Here is a 23856-nt window from a genome sequence, read left to right as displayed (position 1 = left end):
GAGCTTCTCACTAAGTTGTTGAGGCCTCACAAAGTTGCTGAGGCTGGCCTTGAACCTGAAATCTTCCTGTCTCAACCTCCCAAGTACTAGGATTGCAGGCATGCACCACCATGTCAGGCTTAGATGTGAGATAGCTTTTAAAATGATCAGTGCTGCTGAATGTGTATGCCTGTAATTCCGGCTGTTTAGGAGGTTGAGGCAGGAGGATTTTAAGTTGGAAGGCAGCCTGGGCAACTTGGCAAGACCCTCTTGTAATGTAAAAACAAAACAGGAGGGGGGGGGACTGGAGATCTAACTCAGTGAAAGAACAACCTGGTTTAAGTGAGTCCTGAAAAAAAAAAAATCAGTGCTATTAGCAGACCATGTTTACTTGCAAATAAGCTATTATTTATACTATTGAAAATTAGTGTTTTTAATGGGAATCTATTTCTAGTAACTCCTATTTGATAAGGGCAATGTAAATTTCCTATTTCCTGAACATGATGAGAATGTGGTTTAATACCTTCTTACAGCCTCATCCCTCAACTTCTTACAGCAGGATGAGAATGAGATGTCCTGCGTACAGCTCAGGAGCTCTTGTTCTGTCCTTACAGTAGAGTACAGTTTGGGGGACACACAGCAGAAGAGAAGACAGAAAAGAAAAATATGAGGAACAGAAGCAGGGGAGGGGAACATGGAAAAAAATACATTGAAAAACAGTGGCAAAATGCTACACATGATCCTAAGGATGCAGGCAGCACAGACCTCTGGGATTCTAGTTGTCTTCTAGACCTACTTTGGTCAGAAGAACCTGGTTCTGACCTGCCCAGTGATGTAAACCTTAACAGGGTTTCAAACATCCTTTGGCCTCTTTTTAATAATGAAATAATATAATGTATTTTGTGTTTTGTGAAAAGTCAATGCAGTAGATCTTGCAAAAAACATTTAGCAGAGTTTCTGGTACATCAAGAAATAATGGTGGTCATTAGTATGGGGGTCTCAGGGCCACATCTTCTAGCTGCAAAAAAGTTCTTTGTCCTCAGACAGTGTTCTTCAAACTCTCTGTTATGAAGAATCATTTCTTAAAATCTCCAGCCTAGTGTGTAGTGAAACTTTGTGAAATTTATTTGTTCCAAATAGATTACCAGAAAAAATGAAATAAAAAATACTAGGAGATAGCAAACAAATCCTCTACTTTTATACTTATACTTAATAATTTCTGTCGAATTGTGAGAGAAGTTACTGTTTTCCATTTCTCAAGCTGTCGTGTCATGGTTCAGGGACTGGAAACATTTTGCAGATGGGCCTTTGTCTACAGACCATACTTTGAGTACCTTTCCCCTGTGAGAAGTACATCTAATACTACAGAACATAAGTACATCAGAGTGGACTTTGTTAAGGATCTTGCAAGGATTTACAAGTGGGATGGGGTTATGGTCCCAGCCAGCAGTTCCCTTCCTAATGCATTCACTTAAACCCATGTTCTTGATGGTTTCAAATTCTGGAGCGTCTACTCGTTAGGAAATTCTTGGCTAAAAGCCCTATATGAAACTAGTTTCTTTTGAAGGTGGTGAGCAGTTAGACTTGAGAAGTTAGACTTGAGAAGTAGTCAAACGGTTTACAAATATTCAGTAACATAAACTTTAATAAAAGATATTCTTTCTTCCTCTCTAACCCTCACCAGTATTGTTTCTTTTTTATTGTCGATTGGTATTATCCTTAGCCCAATATCTAACTTGAGTTCATATCCCAAGGTGATAAAATAACAAGAGCCACTCATTCACAATGTTTTATACTTTCAAAGAACCAACTTCTCTGGAGCTTCTCAATGCACTCCCAGCTGTTGAAAAATCTATTATATCAGAAGCCATGATTGCACGAGCCCATTGACATAATGTCTTGGTGAGGCTGGTATTTGTATCAATGGCATTTGTCAGGAAATTGAATACAGTGGGTTTAAATAACTGATTCAAATATAGGTATATTGAGTGTAAATGCAACTTGTGTTTAGCATGCCACAGGTTTTATTTTTTTATTACTCATGATCTTTTATTTTTTTTTATTTTTCACATGATCTTTTGTCATTTTAGTTGCATGTTTTAGTCCTTACTTTCCAGTGAGGACTTTACAACAATAAATAAACAACTAGATATACCCTAGGCACTGATACCTGCAATAGTTCCAGCACTAGTATCTACCACATGCCAGATGTTCAGGAAGATAATATCTTTTTCCTGTGCTTTACCTGCTTGTTTAGCATTTACCTCTACTCATCAATGACATTTTCAAAGATATAATAATTGTATTTCAGTGAGGGAACCAGGTTATTTGTTAAAAGGGGCTAAACAAGCTGGTGATTCCTGGGCATGATGATGCATGCCTGTAGTCCTAACACTTGGGAGGCTGAGACAAAAGGATCATAGGTTTGAGGCCAGTTTCAGCAATTTAACAAGACTCCCAACAACACAGTAAGACCCTGTTTCAATAAAAAGACAAATAAATTAATAAAACAGAACTGGAGGTATAGCTTGAAGATAGCATGCTCCTGTGTTCAATACTCAGTCTCACACACAAAAAAGAAGAAAAAAGAAGCTGGTGAATTACTAAATATCCTCAATTTAAGAAATACTTCTACATAAAGGATGATAACCACCATCCTTAGAGAGACCACCAAAGGATAAAGCTTCAATTGTAGCAGAAAATGTTTAGAAAATAATAAAAAATTTCTTGTGCTTTGGAATGGTTTTGAAATTTCACATGAAGTGCCAAAGAAAAGGAACTGTTTGTTTTTAGATTGACTTGTTGGGAATCAGTTCTTGGAGGAAGGTATGATTGACCATCTTACCAGTAGGTATGATCTGTAGGGGTCATCATTCATGGAGGTAACCTCCAGAGAACAAAATATATAATTACAAAAGTTGCTACTGTTGTTCATTCATTAAAAAAATATTGGTTGAGTTTCTTCTGAGCACCAGGCATTATTCTGGGCACTGAGAACATGATGTTGAACATGGCAGAAGAGACCCCTTTCTCCTGTGGATCTCATTTGCATTCCTATGAAAACACAAAAAATAGGCAGTTTAACAAGGTAGATTTTTAGTAACAAATATTAATGTAACGAAGAAGGTTGAAGAGTTAGCGTATGACAGGCTGGGGGATTGTTAATTTTGACTTTGTGATCTGGAAAGGCTTCCCCTGAAGTCAGATCAGATCCATGAGACATCTTGTAGACCCCAGTAAAGAGTAAGGATTTTAACAATGGAAAGACAGGGCAGAGTCTTAAACAGCAGGGAAACATGACTTATTTTGTATTAGAAAATCAACTCCTGCTTTTTGCCATGAGCAAAATAGATTTGGACAAGTATGGAAACAAGTCAGGGAGTTTATTGAAAGCTATTGAAGCTGGGAAATGTACAAGCAAAGGATGATTGGCCTAGAGTCACAGCCCTGAGGTTGGAGAGAAGCTTGGTAGGACTGCTAGAAATCACTTATGGAGTGCACCAATAAAAAATTTAAAAAAAAGAACCTGCAAGCTCAGGAAATTAAAACAAGTCTTAATAAAAGGGATAGCATTAAACTAAAAAAAAAAAAAAGAAATCACCTATGGATCGGATTGATATTGGGAAGAAAAAGGCAAGAATTGAAAATTACTCTTACCCTGGCAATAGTGTTTCCTGGGATGGGAGAACCAAGAGAAGGAAAAATCTGGAAAAAATTTTAAAATTCTATTTGGGCCATGATAAGCTCAAGGTGCCTCTTTGACATTTGAGTGGCTGATAATGCATGGACAGTGGAGGTTGGGAGTGAATCGGTGCTAGAGATATAAATTGTTTAACTTGGAGATATTGTGAAGCCCACAGGTAAGGATGAAATTGCCAAGAGACTGGAGACAACTCTAAGACTTGCCTGGAGTACTCTAGTGTTTAGAGGAGCAAAGGGATTGATTGATAAAAAGCAAACCAGAGGTCTTTTGGAAGAATTAAAAGAACCCCAGCATCTCATATTCTGCTTACTCTCTGTACCCTGGATTCATCTATCTTCAAGACAGACCCATACCTCTTCAAGTAGTTTGGAAGCAGCAAAGACATAGGCATGTGCCCCCAGTCCACTGGTCCTGTGTTCTCCTCTCCTCTTCCAAATCCTGCAACCATTCCCTGTCTGGTGGCTGCCTGCAATGTATGGTTCATTCACTCTGTAAACATTTGTGAAGCAGCCAGTCTGTGCTAAGACCACAAGTGTGAGAGAGAGAATGAGTGGAGACTACATGGTTTCTGCCCTCAAAGACTTTACAGCATAATAGGGTCACCAACAACCGAAAATCGTTGTGGTACAGCAGCTCCTAGTAGAGACTGTGTGATTCAGGCAAGTCTAGGGACTGTTTGTCCTAAGTCTCAATTTCCAGTCTGAAAATTTTGAAGTTTGAGGAACTTTCTTAAACATCCTGAACACATGAATGAATGAGTAGGTGAACACTGTTTTGCATACCATCTCATTTTAATGCTATTGTTTAAAAGGTTGGAAGGAGGAAGACAGATCGGCCTTCCTGTGTGGTGAGCCCACATCCTATCCAATGAGTTAGCCTACACCAGGTCTCCAGATTTTCTTTCTCTCCCTCAATCCTCCCTCTCTTGCCACCATTTTCCTTCTGCCAGCTCTCTCTTGTGTGGCATTTGCCTATCCCAAAGTGTAGGACAGGGCTTGTTTTCACAGGGAAGAATCTTTTTCTGATGAGCCATGACATGCCACCTTCCTGAGAGGAATCTTTAACATTTAAATCTGGGGATCCTGAACCAAGGATTCTGGGAATTTCAAAGTGCTCTATAAAGGGAAAAAAATACCCATGTACCCACACAGTTGGTAAGCCTATAATGGGCAACCTGGTAATAAACTCTCAGTTGCTCTCTGGAGCTGAGCCACACCCGCGGCTCCTCAAGGACCTCCAAAGCTTTTGGGTTGTGGGGAGGGAGCCACTTGCTGTGGCTTCTAAGAGGAGCCTGAAATGTGTCTCTTAAAAGAACACAGCCATTTGTTCTTTGACAAGATGCCTCCTTCATACTGTAATTAGAGTGCGGTCGGGGGGTGGAAGTGGGGGAGAAAAAAAAGAATAGGAAATGCTCTTACTTCCCCAGAGCTCATTCTTTCTGCACCACAGGGCTTTGAACCCACTGAAATATTGTGACTGAAACCTACACTATTATATGTGTATCCAGAGACACATGTGCCTTTTGAGTTCATGCCTTGATCGTATCTGTGTGCCAAACGGAGCCACAAACTGGTGAATAATTAAGCAGTTGGGTGATCTGAATCCTGCTTTAGCTCTGCCTGTCCTTTCTCCCTAACTTGTCTTTCAGTGTTCCAGAGACCTTTATTTTTCTGATCTGAGAAATGGGGATAAAAGCGTGGTCCCTTAATTCCCTTCCTAAAAGATTTTAAGGCCAACCGTGTGAGGGCTCAACACTTGTCAGCGTTCGTGGCTCATGCTGTTCCTTGATCGTCCCTCTAGCAGAGAGGAACAGTGAAGTCCTTGAAACCAACGGTGCAGCATTCAAGAATATTTGTGGGCTGTGTTTTGTTTCAAATTTTATTTGTGGCAAGAGCAACCACAATCTCTTGATTATGTTTTGCTGAAAAACCATTAGCGTCTTTCTGGCACGTGTTAGGAGGGTGGTGAGAAGTCTAAGCTGGCTCTGCTTTATTCCCAGCAGATAATCTTTACAGCACCTGGTATATCCTGTATAGATAACAAAGAATTGGTGCTCTTGGGCCTACTGATGTTCAAGATAAGTGTGTCAGGATAGCCAGCTCACTTACATACACAGCTGCTTTCCGGATATTTCCCCTTAAAACTTGTTCTACTCAGTGTCTTTCCCCTCTCAATTAATTTAATTCCACCCTTCTAGTTGTGGTAGTTAAAACCTTTGGAGTCACCTTTGGCTAATCCTCTCTGACACTCTAAGTTCAAGACATCAGTAAGACCTCTCTTGACTCTACCTACACAGTATAAAGCACCCCACTATTTATCAGTAGCCCCACTTCTAGTGTCCCAGGGCACCATCATCTAGCCCAAAATACGGAAGTTATCTCTGCTTCTATTTGAAGTCCCTTTCAGTCTGTTCTCAACAGGGAAGCCAGAGACACCTTTTGAAAATTTCAATCAAGACCTGTGAGTCCTGTGCTAATGGTTTCCCAATCATTCCAAGTACAAGTGAAATCTCCAGAGGACCCCTAAGGCCCTATGTGTTCTAGTCCCCCATGTCCATCTGGCCTCTTACCCACGCTGACCTCATCTCACTTGTCTTCCATTTATTCAGTCCACTCAGCCAAATTGGCTCTGTCCTCTTCCAGCATTCCTCCGGGATGGCCCACTCCTTTCTCATGTCTTTTCTCAAGTGGTCTCACTGGGGACCTCCCTGGCTACTCAACCCCAAATTTTGGTCCCCCTCTATGCCTACCATATTTCTTCTGTACCTTCTTGCACCCTGAGCATCTTCTTGTTCCTTGTCTTTGTCCCACATGGTAATGTAAGCTGAGTGGAGCCAAGGATTTTGCTTTTCTCTCTGCTGTTGTATCACCATGTTCTAAAGGAATGCCTATGGTGTAGTAAGCACTCATAAATTATACTTTGGAGGTAAAATAAATGAATGCAGAAGAAGGCCTCCTTGATAACGGGTTATCTGTATTATGATAGCATCTTAGTAATGTCAGTGATACTTACAATAGCCACTTGGAGAACCTCCTATGTGCTAGATACCACTTGTTGTTCTTTCTACCTATAATCCTTTGAGGTAGGAATGGTGTTTATTTTGATTTTCCAAAGTGAGGCTCAGGTTAAAGCTTGCCCCAATCATAGCATGGTGCAGCTAGGAAATCATGGGAATGCTACCTCTTAGCTAAACACTTAGCACTATGTATTTATTTTTTAGTTTGAAAGAGGACCTTGCTAAGTTGCTGAGGCTGGCCTTGAACTTCCTGGCTCAGCCTCCTAAGTACTGAGATGACAGGCGTGAGCCACCACACCCTGCCAGTTTCAGAACTTTTGATCATTGTGCTTCCACACTGCATATTACAGCCTCAAGTTTAAAAAATAAAACAGGAAACCTATTCCAGCTCCTTCATTATCTCTTTTATGTTAGTTGCTAGGCCTTCTTTCCCTGCATCTACTCAGACAAATCAATGAGATTACAATATTAGAAGACAAAGAAATAAGACCATCCATTCCCTGAATTCCTCTAAGAATCCTCCTCTTTGAATCCTGATAACTGAAGGGTCATGAAGATGTGGAACAGCAACGGCTTTGGAACTTGGAAATCTATGCGATGCTGCAGGTCAACCACTGCTCCAGACCCTGGACGGGCCAGCCTTTTGAACTCTTCTTGTGTCCTAGTTTCCTGCATCCAAAAGGCTGTTCTGAGACAGGTGGTCTGTGAGGTCCTCCCCGCTTGATATCCTGATGTGTAAGATTCATGGCTCTTCTTTCATTGCTGTGGATGTGTGGAGGAGAGGGCTGGGAAGGCCGTTTGTTTGTGTTGCCCACTTTGGGGCAGGAGTTCTGCCCATAGGAGGGACCCTCCCAGAGGGAGAGTGATGCAGAAAGATGTAGGGCCTGAGTGTTCGCATCCCTCACCAGCTGGACGCACGCCCTGTTGACTCTAGTGAGTCAACACGGAATGGGATTTCGAAGGCGAGGTTCTGTTTTGGCCTTTATTTATTGCCAACCTAAGTCTTCTTAAATCCTTTCTGGAACAAGTCAAAGGATAAGGCATAAATAACTGTAATGCTGCCGAACTGTGTGACCTTCACTGAGGTGTTTACCTTCTCTGGGGCTATTTGCTCCTCTAAAAAATGGGAGAAAAGGTTCCCTGAGCTTGTGAGAAGACTGAACACTGAAAACATTAGGACATTAAAGTCTTACCCCTTGCCCCCCCAGCTCACTTTCCAATGGCATAGAAACTCAACCTGCCAGCACAGGGTTGTTGACTTGACTTGTCCTACTTCTGCGTTAATTTCAGAACATTTAAGGTTGAGGAGTTTCTATTCCATTGTCTGTGTAACGCTTCCACTCTGCCCAAATTCCTCCTTCTTCAAGCAGAGATCTTACAAGACACTTGGCAAGATCCCCCTGTGGGTAGCAAAGCCCTCTGAAAATAGGGACTCCGAAAATTAATAGGTCTAGGACCATGTGGCCGTCCGCGTGCTTGGTAAAGTCTGCCTACGTATGCTTTCATGTGCCGGTGTGAGCGTGTGTACCCGTGCCAATGTGTGTGTGAGGAAGCATGCATGCGTGTGCAGGAGTGTGGGTAAACAGATCTTTGAGTCACACGGGCCAGCCCATCCTGGCGGGCTTTGTCTTCCTTTCAGTTGCTATGACAGCACGAGAGCCTCTGCATCAATAAACAAAGCTCCCTATGCACCAAGCCAGGAGGAGCATTCCAGAGCTAGAGGCTGTGTGATCCAAACAGTCCTTTGCCGGAGGGTTTCTTGCTACAGCGGATATTTCAGAGCATCTTCCTTACTATTTAAACCTGGAGGTACCTGCCCAGGTGTTCTGTGATGCTGAGCTGACCTCAGCATAAACAACCCCCCTTCTACTCCCTAAGAGTTGGTAACATTGTGATAAATTCTATAACTGTGAATGACCCAAGCCCCTCCCATCATTTCCCTAAGAGCTGAAACCAGTCACCTTAATTTATGACTATACAGACTGGCCACTTTGCCAGTAATCCATGGCAATGGCTCCTTTATAGGTTCATAAATTCATAAAATAAAAATCAGATTTAATATTCACCTAAACATGATTTGGAAGAGAACACTGCCTTTTTCCTCTTCAACTCTCTAGGTATATATGATGAATTTTGGGGACATTCTGCCTTATCTGGTGTTATCTATATAATTCTCCCACTTTGTCTTCTTGTGAATAATATAGACTTGTCTGCATGTGAAAAGTTGATTTTCGCAATTCATGGTTCTCGTGTAAACTGCTGGAAAACAAAAGCAGTCACAAATGTTAATTCAGTGACTAGTATAAAAGAAGAAAACTGCTGAAGCCTACAGTGGAAGGGGGTCAGCCCTCTCAGATCCCACCACTGAGGTTTAGAAGCTGAAGTTCTGCACACATACGTGGTGACCAGAACAGAGGCTCATCCAAGCATAACCCCCACCAAGCCTTGGGTGTGTCTTAAGAGACGCTGCATGTTTTCGTCCTTGGGGTAAGAGCAGCTAAAATTATGGATAGCAGAATTTGCTAAGGAGCTATGTTTATGGTGAAACACAGCTTGGATCTTTGTCATCATACAATCTCATAACAAAATCCAGTTAGGACCCCTAGAGTAGGTTGGTTTCTGCCCCTGGTTAAAAACAGAGGGTTTTTGAGTGTCCTTCTGATGGCAGCTCTGGCTGGTGAGGATCCTGAGAGAGTTGTTGCCTAGTTTATGAGCGGCAGAGGATACCTGGATACCCAGCTCTGAGAGTAGGTCTGGTGGTGTTTCTACCACATCACATGGGGATTTTTGTTCTCCCTGTTTGGAATTCTGAAGTCTATATACATCTCACCTTGAGCTCTGCTACCTCTATGGGTAGAAACACTGGATGAAGCAAATGATAAGGGGCTGGTAGCAAGCCCTTTTTACCTTAATATTCAGGCCAATTCCAGGAGACCTTGGAGGTTTGAACATGCATCTACTCCCTATGGCTCGGTCCAAGGGAATTGGATCCACTGAGATATTCAGATGGCCCCTTTTAGAGATTACCCAGTTTAGTAAGGAATTTGGAAGTGGTTCTTTGGGTACTAAGTGAGGTCAAGGTAATATATTCTATCATTACAAAAGCATCATCATTTGAGTAACCCCCAGTTCACCCTCTTCTCCTGGTGAAAAGGAGAGAGGATAAGGGAAGGGGATCAGTGAATGGAACCTGCTTCCCTTTCCAGGTCTGACCACCTGTATACTTAAGAGCCTATTGGACATGCAAAATCTAAGGTTAGATGTTCACTTATTTTTGGATGTAATGGCACTGAATCCTATTTGTTCCCTCCAGAATGGAATATGCACATGAATAAATGGTGACCATGATATGGGCACAAAGTCAAGCAATACATCACTGGCTTGACTAACGCTATGAATTTTACTCTAGATCTCTAGTACCAGTGAATTTTTATGTTGCTGTCTCAATGAAAAGCCCCCTTTAAACACACACACACACACACACACACACACACACACACACACACAACCTTTGTTTTTATAGTCTTTTTCTTCAACCTTTGGCTGAAACAAAATCTCTTTTGTACATTTTAAATGTTGACTTCCAGGTAGCAGGAAAGACAGCTGAGGCATTGTGGAAACAAAATTGGAAGACATTAGTTTGAATTCCAGCTTCACTTCTTGCTAACTGGCTGATCTTGGGCTAGTGGCCTTCTTGAATCTCCCAGAGTTTCTGAAAATATAAATGAAATTATTTACATGAAACTTCTTTGTTAACTAGTTATTTGTTATTTGGTGTTAACTTTAAATGTGTTATATCAACATTAGCTGGTCCTAATGTTCTGTTTTTATACTGGCCTCTCCCATTAGAACAGGCCATAGAGTATAAGTATGAGTTAAACTTCTTGAGTCCTTATTGGTTTGTGACACCAGTCAGGCTCTGCTTGGCCTCATGGAGTCTGCAGACTAGTTGGGGAGATAAACTGTAAGAATAGTTAATTTTGACAATGAGGGAAGGGCCAGAATAGTGAGGAAGACCCAGGTGTCAGACTTTCTACAGAGCCTATGCTCCCCAATACAAAACAAAACAGAGAAAGCCACCTAATAAACAGAAAGTCTTTCCTCCTCTGCCAAGGTACCAGGAGCTGGTTAGAAGGAGTCCCCAGTGAGATATATTCTTTGCTTTTCTCTTCGTAGCTAGAGGCTCCTGTCAAAGGTCCAGTCTTATCTGCCAGGCTCTGGGCATCTTAATCCCAAATGGAAGGCCAGTCAGGAAGAAAGAGGCATCTAAGTGGCAGAGGAGATCAGGGAAGCCAACTGCTAAGACCCAGGACCAGGAAACTTCCACATACACAGGGAGATTATACTGGGGTCTGTCAGCTTAGCCACTGGATATCAAGCTACACTGTCATCCTGGGAGGCCAGCTATGGGTGACGTGCTTTACACATCATAGAAGATTTCTACAGAGATTGTCGTGGAGTTTAATGAAGAGAGACAGCAGTAGCAGTGTCTAGGAGTTCCAGGTTCATCTGGCTTCTTTGAGGTCAGTGCAGAAACGGAATGCTCCTTCTGTTAAGCTTGGGAACCAGAAAGAGCTATCAGCATGCTCATCTAGTTGGCCTGAATATTTTTTTTTCAACACTGGGGATTGAATCCAATGGCATTTTACCTCTAAGCTATACCCCAGCCCTATTTTTTATTATTCATTTTTAAACAGGTTCTCACTAAGTTGCAGAGGGCCTCACTAAGTAGCTGAGGCTGGCTGCAAACTTGCAATCCTCCTGTCTCAGTCTCCCAAGACCTGGGATTACAAGGGTTGACCACCATGCCCAGCTGATATTTTTAATAATGCAACATTGATTGAACATGTACTAGTGCCAGGCCCATTCTAGTCTAGGAAGGTAGAAAGTTGAGTGAGATACAGAGTATTTGTATAGAAAGCTCCAGTAGGAGGAAAGACAGTCACATATACAACTGACCATGGTAAAGGTCTAGCTGGAAGGGGAGCTCTAAAGACATAGAGGAGAGCTGGCATGGTGGGTGAGCAAAAGCTAAGTAGGCATGGTGGCATTGCAACCTGGCCTTCAGCATTGGCAGAGTCAGGCAGGATTCCAGGCAGAGGTTGTGAACTAGCCTCAAAGCCCACATCTCATTTGGGGAAATGTACAGGCAAGGCATGGATAGGAATGGGAGGAGATGAGGTTTGAAGAGAAAGGTTGAGCCCAGGCTATGCAAGGCCACACTTAGTACTTCATCCAGCAGAGGGTGGGGAGATGGCTGCAGGAAGTGACAGAGTAAAAGAGGGTGGAATTTAGAAGATCTGAGAGTCATGGTTCCTCTCCTTGGCTCTGTGGCCTTAGACACTTGCTCTTCCAAAGGGTCACATCACATCCTTTAGGCTCAGGTTTCCAAGGTGAATAATAGAGATGCTGGTGACAATGCTTACTCCAGATGCTCAGAGTTATTATGTCCTTTGGTCCTGCTAAGATCTTCCTTTCATAAAATCTTGCTCAAAATATGAGCTCCTATTCAACCTTTCTGGATTCCCCTAGAGCTTAGTTGTACTGGGAATTGGACCCAAGGCTATACCCCCAGCCCTATTTTATTTTTAATTTTTAAAATAGGCTCTACCTAAGTTTCTGGGGGCCTTTAAAGTTGCTGAGGCTGTTCTCAAACCTGTAATCTTTCTGTTTAAGCCTCCAAAGAACGGGGAGTACAGGTTACAGGTGTATGCCACCATGCCAGGCCCTCCCTTCCTATTTAAATGACACCAGTCATCTTCAAAAACACATCAGTCCTCTTAGTCATCAGTGCCACCAGTTTTTAGTGGTGATCCTTACTGAGCACCACAGCATACTGGATACCAGAGATAGTACAACATTATGGTCAGAGTTAAAATTCCAGAAATTACTTCACCTCTAGAAGTCTTGGCATCTCTGTCTGTTGAATGTGAATTTTAATAGTGCTTGCTTCATAGGATGCTTATGAGTATTAAATGATATACATGGGTGTGATATACAGAACTGGCACCCAATAATTATTCAATATATACATTAGTCACTATTGTTACCCAAAACATAAAAGATAGCTATGCCTCAAGAGGGTTAAGGGCTTTTATTTTGGCTGAAGAGATGGAACATGGCATGTTTAAACGTCATTGGCCGCATGGCTAAGAAAGTCCCTTTTAAAACAGAGCAAGCAGAGGGTGTGGGTCCTGATTGGCATGTAGTAATTTGGGCAGGCTTCCTGTATAAACTGAATGAAGTTCAGTTCATTTCTGTTGAACACTTAGAGTAGATCATAGACAACTGGAGACAAGAGAAAGTGTATGTGGAGTGCACCGAAGAACCTGTCCAAACATTCTCTTTTACTTGCTTGACCCCTTCTCTTTGTCACGATACTGTCCAAGCCCAGTGACTGTTACCCTTCTCGTCCACAGGGAATTTGCCAAAGAGAGAGAGAGGGTGGAGAATCGAAGAGCATTCATGAAATTGCGGCGCCAGCAGCAGATTGAGCGTGAGCTGAATGGCTACCGAGCCTGGATAGACAAAGCAGGTGAGTTTCTGGGAGACAGTGGACAGCAGCACAGACATCAGCCCAGCCCCTCCGGATGCTTCCAGTCAAGGGCAGCCTAGACTAGAGCAAAGAGAAGCTCCGGGTGCCTTGAGAATGCTTGGGATTCCTGCTGGTCCCACTTCCTCCCTCTGGGGTCAGACTGCCCCTATTCTTCTACCAAACGTCTTTAATGAGGCAGGCTTGTTAGCAAGATGTGCTGAGTAAAACCCAGTCCGAGAGCTGCAGTCGGTCTGGTGATGTTTCATATTCCTCATCTTCTTTTATTGCTAATAATTCATACATTCAGAAAATAGATGCCGAGCACCTATTTTGTGCCTGACTCTGTTTTAGACACTTGAATGGAGCAATGAGCCAAATGGGCCACCAGTTCCCCAGAGCTCTTGTCTTGAGCTCACTCTTCTCCAGTTGGGGGAGGAAGCAATAAGCAAAATAGTAAAGGGTGAACTTATAAAAAAAGTGATAATGTTACTGGAGTTTTAAGGCAAAGGCACCTGCTCCAGAAGTCCCAACAGACGAGGCTCAGCCACCCACTCCAATATGCCAATGAAAGAGAGAAGCCGAGGCAAAGGGCAGGAAAAATTTAAGTGTGCCCATGCTGGCAAGAACAGATAAGAAGTTTCAACAGCCTAAGAGCTGTCTTCAAGGGGACAGACAGGAACTTTATGGTTTTATGTTAAAAGGAGACAATGGCTGGGCATGGTGGTACACACTCCTAATCTCAATAATTGAGAGGCTGAGACAGGAGGACCATAGGTTCAAGAAAAGCTGCAGCAACTTAGCAAGACCTTCAGCAACTTAGTGAAACCCTGTTTGAAAATGAACAGGGTGTAGCTCAAAGTTAGAATGTCCTAGATTCAATCCTCAGTGCCAAAAAGAAAAAGAAAAAAATATCAAGAAAGAAAAGAGGACTGAGGCCTTGCATGGCTGGGTGTTTGGATAACTGGAAGAGTAGGTGATCTTGGTCAGGCCATGGCGGTGATAATTATGTCAGGACTGGTTCTGTGAAGCCCCAGGAGGACTATCATGGTAAGTCAGTTCCCATCAAGGGTGATCACTCCTACTTAGAGGGGCAACCTGGGTTCCATCATGGGGCGATTGATCCTACTTAGAGCAATCCCATCTCTCCTGTAAGTCTGGCCATTTCTTAGGGGGTAGTTTTGGTTCTTTGTCAGACCAAAATGTATCTATCATTGAGACCTATTGTTCCTAAAATCCAAGGTAACTGCAGAGGAGAATGGCCCAGAAGGGGAAAAAAAAAAGTCAAGAGGCAAATGGTGTCAGAGAATGACAAAATAGAATTGATCTGGTCAATGCTTGGGTTTTTATTCAGTACCTGCAGTGGGAAGACAGACCAAGGCAGGGTTAGAGGGTGTAGGATGTGCTGTAGTTATAAATAGAGCGGTCAAGATGGGCCCATTTGTGGGGCAACTTAAAGAAGATGAGGTAGTGGGCCGCAGGGAGGTCTGGGAGAAACATGTTTCAGAGGAAATGAAGAAGGGGAGGGGCCAAAAATAAAAGGTGAGGATGGGCGGGGAGGGGCTTTTGAGCCAGTGTAAGAGCTCTGGCCTTTCCCAGGAGCAAAGGAGCAGTGTGCTCTGTCCCAGCATTTTTCATGAGCACCATCGAGACCATCAGGTAAGAGATGACGATGTGAACAGGTGTTGTCCTAAGCCCTGCACTACTATCACTTCTCACTCCAGGGCCCAGTATCAGGAACAGTGCAAGCCTGGCTGTGAGGACAGGCCCAAACCTGTCATGATTTTATGAAGGCGCAAAACCACCAGTTTTGAGCTTGGCAGTGGCTCAGCTACTTATGAGAGCCATCAGTCATCCTGCATCTGTCAATAAAAAGGATGCATTTGCTTTCATTATTATTTTAAAGTTTGGCTGGCATTGGGCATTATATATCTTCATCTTCCTTTTTAGAACAAAGCGTGATTTTAAAAGAAAATAAAAGAAAATACACATGATGTTAGTCAGCATCTTTCTGTATTCTCGGTAGGGAGTGTAGTGCACATATAAGGGCATCCGCCAAAAATGCAGAGTATGATTTGAAGCTGAGTCGTCCCAGCCTTATCTTCCACGGGAGCCTTGGAAGGGGCCTGTGATACTCTCAGTTTGACTACCAGCACATAGAAGCTCTCAACTCTGATGATCTATAAGGGCTAAGAGAGCACATGTATGATTGAAAGTCAGATAACACATCCCCGTTTGGGACATCCACAGCTCCGTTTCCTTGTTGCTTCTGGAAGCATGGGCACTGTATGTTGATGGTTCTCCCGTTTCACCCTCCAAGGCTGCCAGGTGGGGATAAGGTGAATATGAGTCTTGCCTACCTCTTCCCAATTGGTGACTTTGCCTTACCCTGGGAGGGTGAGCAGATCTGCCTCCAGGCTGGCAGGCAGCTTGACATTCCCACCTGTCCTCAGCAGAGCAGCCATCTGACAGAGCGCTGAGTGAGCTGGCAGCAGACCCAGAAAAGACTCTTCCCAGCCCTGCCCGTGACCCCACACAGGGTCACGGGCAGGGGGTGCTGTTCCTTTGTGGCTGCGCTTTTCAGATACTTGCAAAATTCCAAGGCTTCCCTTTCCTCCAAACAGCAAAGCCAGCTCTCTCCTTCTAAGAAAAAAGAGATGCACTGCGACGTCAAATTGTGCTTCCTGGTCCTTCCCTTTACAAATGGAGCGCGAGTGAATCAGAGACATATGGGTTACATTTCCCTGGAAAGACACTCAAGTTCGAAAGCGAACTTGGCAAGCCGCATCGGTGGGGGGAGGGACATTTTCAGCGCATCCAGAGCCCTTGAGCTTGTCCTCAGCAGCACCACACACCTTCCATCTGCTTGGGGGCTTCTCAGACCTTCCCGCCTCAGAGCCAGGCCCTATGCATAGCAAACACGACCTTCTGGTTAAGGCAATTCATGTTGCTATGAAGCATTTTAACAAGGACCCAATTTAAAAATGATGGCCTCCAAACAGCGTGTGCTATAAAAGGCCTTTAAAACCCTGCATGTCTGCAGGAAGGAGAACCCCACCAATAACACTTAGCCTGTTAACTTAGCATTTTGCCAGCGGCTGTACTTAAAAAGGAAAGCTAAGCCTTTATGACTTGGCATAATGCATCCTGCATAGCAATGTCCAAGCCTCGAACGTCCCCCCCACCCTGGGAGACACGTTCTGTACTCTGTTTTATACTCAGGTGGAATTACGGTAATGGCTTCACTCTCTCCTACTTGTCCTTTCATTTGTTATAAGTCCTTGAATTAAACTGGTGCTTAATAGGGTCTGCTTAAAAACCCAGCAGCTAGGATTTGGGGAGTCCTTGATGAGGCCTCCGATTCTCTGGTTATCTACTGAGGGCATGGAAAAGTCAAAACTCACCCATGTCACTCGCAGGGGGCCACTCAACAGCCCACAGCCTTTGGGGCAAAAGGGTTATTTTATTAGTAGCTTTGCAGGGATGCTAGTGAGGTTTATTGCAACAAATCTTAGTAGAAAACAGTGCCCCTCAGATGATGGGTTGCACCTTACTGGAGCACAGGGCTGCTTCGGGGGAGACCAAAAGAGGAGAATCATAGGAACAGTGTGGTATCCTTTTTTGGAGGGGTTGACTCTTATTTTCTTTTTTTCTTTACCATTTCTAGTTCTTTTTAAATTTTTTTCATTGGTGCATTGTAGTCGTATATCTCAATGGAGTACAAGAGGTAGAGAGAAAATGGGTCATAGGATAAACTCATAGGAGGAACTCTAGACAGAGGAGAAACTATAGATGGATAAATAAGGTGACCTAACTGGGGGGGGATTGGAGGAGAAATACCCTAATGTACATGAAGTACATTCACAAACATATCAAAGTCAAACACTAAGCCAAACAAGAGAAAGAAGGGGGGGGATAGGGTGGGAATTGGGTAAGGGCTAATTGGGTGATGTGTGGTATCCTTTCTAAACACCAAGAAATAAATACCTCACTCCAACACTGACCAGTCCTCCATTTTTCCAACAACTGGGTGTTTAACAATTTAATTACATTAAGATACTGACCATTGCCCAACACCAGCACAGATCTTGCAGATTAAAGGCTCAATCTGTCCCATTAAGTTTCCTCTTCTCTAGATACCAAAAAGGAGGCCTCAGGTGACCTTCATTTTCCCTTACCTGGCTGACTGCAAATTTGGGGGTCCTCATAGTCTCTGCCTCTACCCCCCCCAAAGTTAAATAATTTGGCAGAATGACTTATAGAACTCAGGGAAAAAATAATATATAGTGGTTTATATAGGATACAACTTGGGAAAAAACCCCATACAAGAGATACCCATATACACAAGACAAGGTGTGGGTAGGTGCTCACCACCCTCCCAGCAGATGGATGTTTTCAGCAGCCCAGAAACTCCCTGGGCCCTGTTATCAAGGGGTTTGTGACCATCTCATTACATAGGAATTCTCAGTTAAATCATTGGCCATCGGTGATAGAACTCCATCCCAGCCCCTCTTTCTCCCCCAGAGGTGGGGTAGGGGAGAGGTACTAAAATTTCTAATTCTCTAATTATGTGTTTGGTTTATCCACCATCCTTAAAATATCCAGGACCTCTCTCCCCACCACCAGTCATATCGTTAGCATAGAAACAAAAATCTCTGTGCCAGGAACTAGAGACAAAATAAAAAAAGCCCCACAAATACATATATATACATACGTACATATCAGAGGGACAAATTTACATTGAGCCCAAGGCTCTTAATTTAGCTCTGCTCAATCAAGGCAGGACAGAGATAGTAGGACATGAGGAAGCAGCCCAGAAACCCTGCACCTCTCTTTGATGACCTTTAAGCGCCTCTTCTGCCTCTTTCTTAAAAAATGTGGATAAGACAGAGCCCCAAACATGTGCTTACCTCTTGAATGAGGAATAGGCCTCAGGGACACAGAGGAAAAAAATAAGGAAGCTTCCACAGCTACAGAAAGGTTTACAAGGTTAGGAGGAAAAGCAACCTAGATAGAAGAAATAGTAGAAATGGGACTTTTTTATTCCTATAATGTAGAAGACCTTAGTTAAAAAAGATCACCTCTTCCAACCAGGGCATCGGAGGCAAAGCTGCCGTTCGCCCGCTGTACCCCACCTCCGCACACTGAGCTCCTCCTTCCTGCTCTGCTGTGCTCCCTGTGCTCCCGCGTGGTGCTCAGTTTCTTTCTGCACCTGTGACAAGCCCTGAACCCTTAGCCCCCTTCCCATTGCCCTAAGCCAGTGCTGTCCCCGAAGGAATTTCCATTTTGCACAGTAATTTGGCACTTACAGGTACTTTACTAAACCATTTGTTTCCCTCTAGAGGAAGTCATGCTTGCAGAAGAAAATAAAAACGCTGGAACCTCCGCCTTAGAAGGTAAGGGAATGCTCCAACGCCACGCTCCATTTGCGTGTACCCCTCTTACGCGGTGGCAATCTCTCTTGGTCAAAGGAGGAGAAGGAAAGAAAAGAGGGGCGCGCTGGGATTTGAAACGCGAGTCTCTCTGTAATAAAATCCCTCACGCTTTACAACGAAGGGAATTGAGTCACAGATTTAAATGCCTTTTAAAGTGATGAAAATGAAACCCAAGAGTTGCTTTGTTCCAGGGCAGGTGATTGATACCAGGCAATGAGAAGACCGTCATCCAACCAGTGGTGCATATAGGGATCTTCTTGGAAAAGTCTGTGGGGCACATCTTGGGACCGCCTTTGTTACTGGGAAGTGGCACTGTTTCTGGAGAGCTAGGACAAATAGATGAGGAGTGTCTGTTTACCTCCTGCATTGAGAGGAGCTCTAGCGAGGATCTCAGGGCCCTTGTGTTTCAGCAGGTGCTATTGAGCACTCACGGTTCCGTAGACAGTTTGAGTTTCTACTTTCTATCACCCTGGCTCCGGTATGAAAGGCAGACACCTATGTCACAAGGCCTCTTGCCTACTGCCCTCAAAGTTTTGACCAGGAGGATCTGGGTGTACTTGTGGCCTCTCACTGGCCTTCCCCTTCCCTGGCGTAGTGCTTCGAAGGGCCACCATCAAAAGGAGCCGGACGGAGGCCATGACACGAGACTCCAGCGATGAACACTGCGTTGATATCTCTTCTGTGGGTGAGTGATCCAGTTAGATCTTCTTTTACTTCTCTGGATCTCCCATGAAAATGAAGACCCTGTCATTTGAGAAGAACCACCAGGAGGAAAAGAACCCAAAGGATCCAGAATTCAGGGGTGCAATCGAGGGAAGGTGTGGGGATCTAGTATAGATGACAGAGATTTCTCTATAAGTAGAAAGAAGGACCAGGGGATGTTGTTTACATGAAATATGGGCTTTAGGGATTCTCCAAGTCTGGCAGTTGTATCTCATTCACAGAGGTATCTTCTCTCTCCTGGGTGTGATAATAAGAACCCCCTTTGGGATACAGGTTGAGCATCCCTAATCCAAAAAATCTGGGAATCTGAAATGCTCCCAAATCAAACTTTTTGAGCAAGGGCCTGATGCCATAAGTGGAAAATTTCACACTTAATAAATTTTGTTTCTTGCACAAAATTTTTCAGAATATTACACAAAGTTGGGTATGGTGGTACATGTCTATAATCTCAGTACTTGGGAGACCGAGACAGGAGGATCGAAGGTTTGAGGCCAGCCTCAGCAACTTAGCATGGCTCAACAACCTAGTGAGACCCTGTTTCAAACAAACAAACAAACAAAAAACAAAACAAAACAGGCTGGGGATGTAGCACAGAGGTAGAATGCCCCTGGGTTGAGTACCCCCCCAAAATTGCAAAAAAAATAACTTTTAGGCTATATACATAAGGTGTGTGTGTGGAACATAAATGAATTTCATTTTTAGATTTGGGTCCCATCCCCAAGATATCAAGATATCTCCTTATGTGTAGGAAATATTCCAATATCTAGGGGAAAAAAACCCTAAAATCTGAAATTCTTCTGGTTCCAAGCATTTTGGATAAGGGATACTTAACTCGTATTGTTCAAAGGGTCCTGAGGACCTATTGCTTCTAGTGACCCAGATGTGAGATCTTGGAGTCATTTGCGTAACTGTAATAGCACCCACCTACGTCTATCATGTGAATTTATAAACTAATTACTTGTCACAGCCCTTTGATATGACTGAAGTTCAATCCTAGGTTCTCTTACAGATTCTTGTAGGTTTTTTTTTTTCCTCTCCAGAAAAAGAAGGGCAGGATCTCACTCCATTCTTAAAAGCAGAGGAGACTTACAAAGCTCATTACTGCTTTATGTCCCTAAGGGCAGAAATAACACACCTGCGGCAGAAGGATTCCAGTGCCTGAAACAGATTTAAGGGGAAAGGGCAGAGAGAAGCCCAATCTGTCACACACGTAAACACGATCCTGTTAGGATTCAAGATGCCGGGTGTTTGCCTGGTGTCCTGCCTTTCCATTTCCCAGGACTGCGAATTCCTGGAAAGGAAAAATGGGGTCTCTGCCTGTGGAACCACTTGGCCCATATTATAGGGATGGCCCAAGCCTACAATATGGTGCTCACCTGTCCTGGGACTCAAGTACCCACCCATCTTGCCCTTTGGAAGCCGCCTGGCTGTGGAGGATGGTTCCGGGATATTCTGTAGCCTCATTCTTCGTCCTTATTTCCCCAATCAGGCACACCTCTCGCCCGAGCCAGCATCAAGAGTACCAAGGTAGATGGAGCCTCCTATTTCCGGCACAAAGAAAGGCTTCTGCGCATCTCTATCCGCCACATGGTTAAATCCCAGGTGTTTTACTGGATCGTCCTGAGCCTTGTGGCTCTCAACACCGCCTGTGTGGCCATCGTCCATCACAACCAGCCCCAGTGGCTCACTCACCTCCTCTGTAAGTGCACAGAGACCCGTGGCCCCTCCTGTGGGCAGCTCAGTGGTGTGTGAATGAATGGAAGAGAGCAAGGTAGGGTGTGCTAAACCTGACGGGAGTCCTGGTACTTCCCCTTTATACTGTGAAGGAGGCCGAAGTTGTCTACATCAGGCTGGCTTATTACATGACTGGTTCCCAGCATTCAGTTAATATTGAGTCAGTTAAACAGATCCTTGCTGATGAGTTAACTAGGTAGTGTTACACGAGGTATTTGAAGACCTTCTTAAGGAGGCTCAGTGGTATAAGGAGCTTCCATTACTAAAGTCTTAGGAGAAAGTTTATAGGGCAATGGAGACCTCAAAGAGACCAAAGGAGGAACTTGGGGGTCAGCCCTAGATATAGCTGTCACTGGGTGGAGTGAGCATCAGGAGACAACTATGGGTGGGTGTGGGAACAGGATATCCAGTTCTTTCTTCAGAGCCACAGGGAAGTCCTTACCTTTTCCTCCGGGGACTATCCTCGAGTTAAAGACCATTGACAGACCCATCTGCTGAAAGCCAGCAAAGCTGACCCATGGGGGGGGCCTGAGACCCATCCAGGCTCTTAGAGTATTCAGACTTCATAAGGCTTTGCCCAGGACAGACCTGACCTGGCCACCAAATGTCCTCACAGTGTGGTGGTATGATCCCATACCAAGTGGGTGGAGCATGCAAAGAGGCCACGCCATCTGTGGACCAAATGCTTCTTCTTTTAATACTTTCAGACTATGCAGAATTTTTGTTTCTGGGACTCTTCCTCTTGGAGATGTCCCTGAAGATGTACGGCATGGGGCCTCGCCTTTATTTTCACTCGTCATTCAACTGCTTTGATTTTGGGGTAAGTCCTCACAAGCCTGCCTGTCCTGCTCCGTGCTGATGTGCTGCGGCTTTAGATAAGCAGCCTGCGCCATTACCCAGCATGAATTACTGAAGTCAGAATTCGTAAAAGGAGAATGGATAAGAGGAGCGAAAGCGAGTTCAGATGTGAGCGGATCCTCGCCCTGCCAGGGCTTGTTTAGAGTTTTTTAAGCTCCTTCAAAACTGTTTTTGTTGATGTATAACACATGTACTAAAGAGAAAGTGTACAACTCAATGGGATTTTACAAAGCTACCCATAGCCAGAGTTTTGAAACAACTTATTATTGGGGGACGTCTGAGCAAGGAGGACAAGGACATAATTCTAGAGGTGGCTCTGTAAGAAAGAGAATGTTAATGTTTGTTTGATTTTTCTACTTCAGTTTAAATTGGTAGAACTATCGAGATGTACTCTCATGTAGACACACATGCCCTTACATTAACAAGCCCCTGCAATAGAACATTTCAACTGACTGTTTACTTTCTACATAATTTCTAGGAGCGTGTATTGCTTGCAATCTGTAAGGTACATTCCCATACTTATTTTCTTCCTGTGCTACTTACAGGGGTCCTGGGTACCATACTAGGTGTCAGGAATTAGCCACCGTTCCCCCTCACACACAAGTAAGCAGAGAGTGTCATGCTCCGTTCACACACCTGGTTAGGAGCAGAATGAGGTTATGGAACTTTGGGTTCCTGAACCACTTCTCTTTCTGCCAAGCCCACTTCTTTTTCTGCCAACACTTCAGCTAGGTTCAAGGATTCTGAGCACTTTCCAATCTACATTTTCCTCTTGGAACATATGGTTCTGAGTGGAGGCAATTTCAGGCACAACAATGAGAGACCATTTTAACCTGGTTTTCCTCACGTACGTGCTTTTCAGCATCTCCGTGAGCATGAACTTTTGTCGTTTCTCCCCGCTCAATGTCTAGAGCATAGTAGACAATCGATACACATATAATTAAAACAAAAATAAATTGAAATGTTAATTTGAAATTGCTCCTTCCTTTAGCAATCAGAATCTATGTCAACAATGACTGTCACACTGTGGACTGTGGGACCTCTGTGACCAAGTGATATTTAATATACTAGGGACCAAAACATTATTGTCAACACCAAACTGTTAGATGATGAAAGCAGACTCTCTCTGAGGTTTCTATATTAGAACACAGTCTGTACTAATTCAAATTGGTTTCCAAGCTAAGGGTGGTGGTGCATGCCTATAATCCCAGCTACGCAGGAGGATGATACGGGAGGATTGCAATTTTGAGGTCAGCCTGGGAAACTTAGCCAAACCCTGTGTGAAATAAAATTAAAAGGCCAGGTGTGGTGGCACACGCTTGTAATCCTCGCGCTTGGGAGGCAGAGATAGGAAGATTACGCAGGTTCGAAGCCAGCCTCTCTGGCTTAAGAAAGACCGTTGAGGTAGAAGGGTTCCATCCCCAGTACCACCAAAAAATAAAATAAATGAATAAATAAAAAGGGCCAGAGTATGTAGCTCCATGGTAAAGTACTTGCCTATTGTGTGTGAGAACAGTACTACAAAGAAAAAAAAAAACAAATTGGTTTCTGTGGTTTGAGTCCCACTTCTTTGTTTATTCCAGATGATTGAATGCAAGAATAGCTATTGTTATCAAATTTGTGGACAAGTGGTGACTGATTGTTTTCACCAAGGTCAGGAATCAGTATACCAATATTCATCATGCAAAATTAAAGTTGGGAAGGGATGTGGAGAGCAGCGGAACAAGAGGGGCAGAGTCTCATTTGTTCTCTGGCACCCTTGTAAAACAGGAGGCCGATTGGAGGTGGAGCTGGGTGAGAAGGGGAAAGTCTCAGTTTCACCATAGCCCAAGGAGAGCTGGTGACTGTGTGCAGAACACCAGAGCGCTTCTCTCTT

At 43.8% G+C, this 23856-nt stretch overlaps 1 protein-coding gene across 1 annotated transcript in view; it reads left to right on the top strand.

Annotated features, from left to right (window-relative positions):
* CACNA1E (calcium voltage-gated channel subunit alpha1 E) overlaps positions 1-23856 on the top strand; it is a gene marked incomplete at both ends in the record, with an annotated part of 387788 nt that overhangs the window by 281800 nt on the left and 82132 nt on the right. The window contains 6 exons of the mRNA XM_080698762.1: positions 13118-13233; positions 18573-18626; positions 19261-19350; positions 20878-21087; positions 21830-21942; positions 23634-23764. Of these exons, the coding sequence (XP_080554888.1) occupies positions 13118-13233; positions 18573-18626; positions 19261-19350; positions 20878-21087; positions 21830-21942; positions 23634-23764 (714 nt within the window). The remainder of the gene's footprint in view (positions 1-13117; positions 13234-18572; positions 18627-19260; positions 19351-20877; positions 21088-21829; positions 21943-23633; positions 23765-23856) is intronic.

The sequence above is a fragment of the Muscardinus avellanarius genome, assembly GCF_963383645.1.
Source record: "Muscardinus avellanarius genome assembly, chromosome: 7".
In the NCBI taxonomy this organism is placed as follows: Eukaryota; Metazoa; Chordata; class Mammalia; order Rodentia; family Gliridae; genus Muscardinus; species Muscardinus avellanarius.
This window is presented reverse-complemented; position numbering and strand designations above follow the sequence as displayed.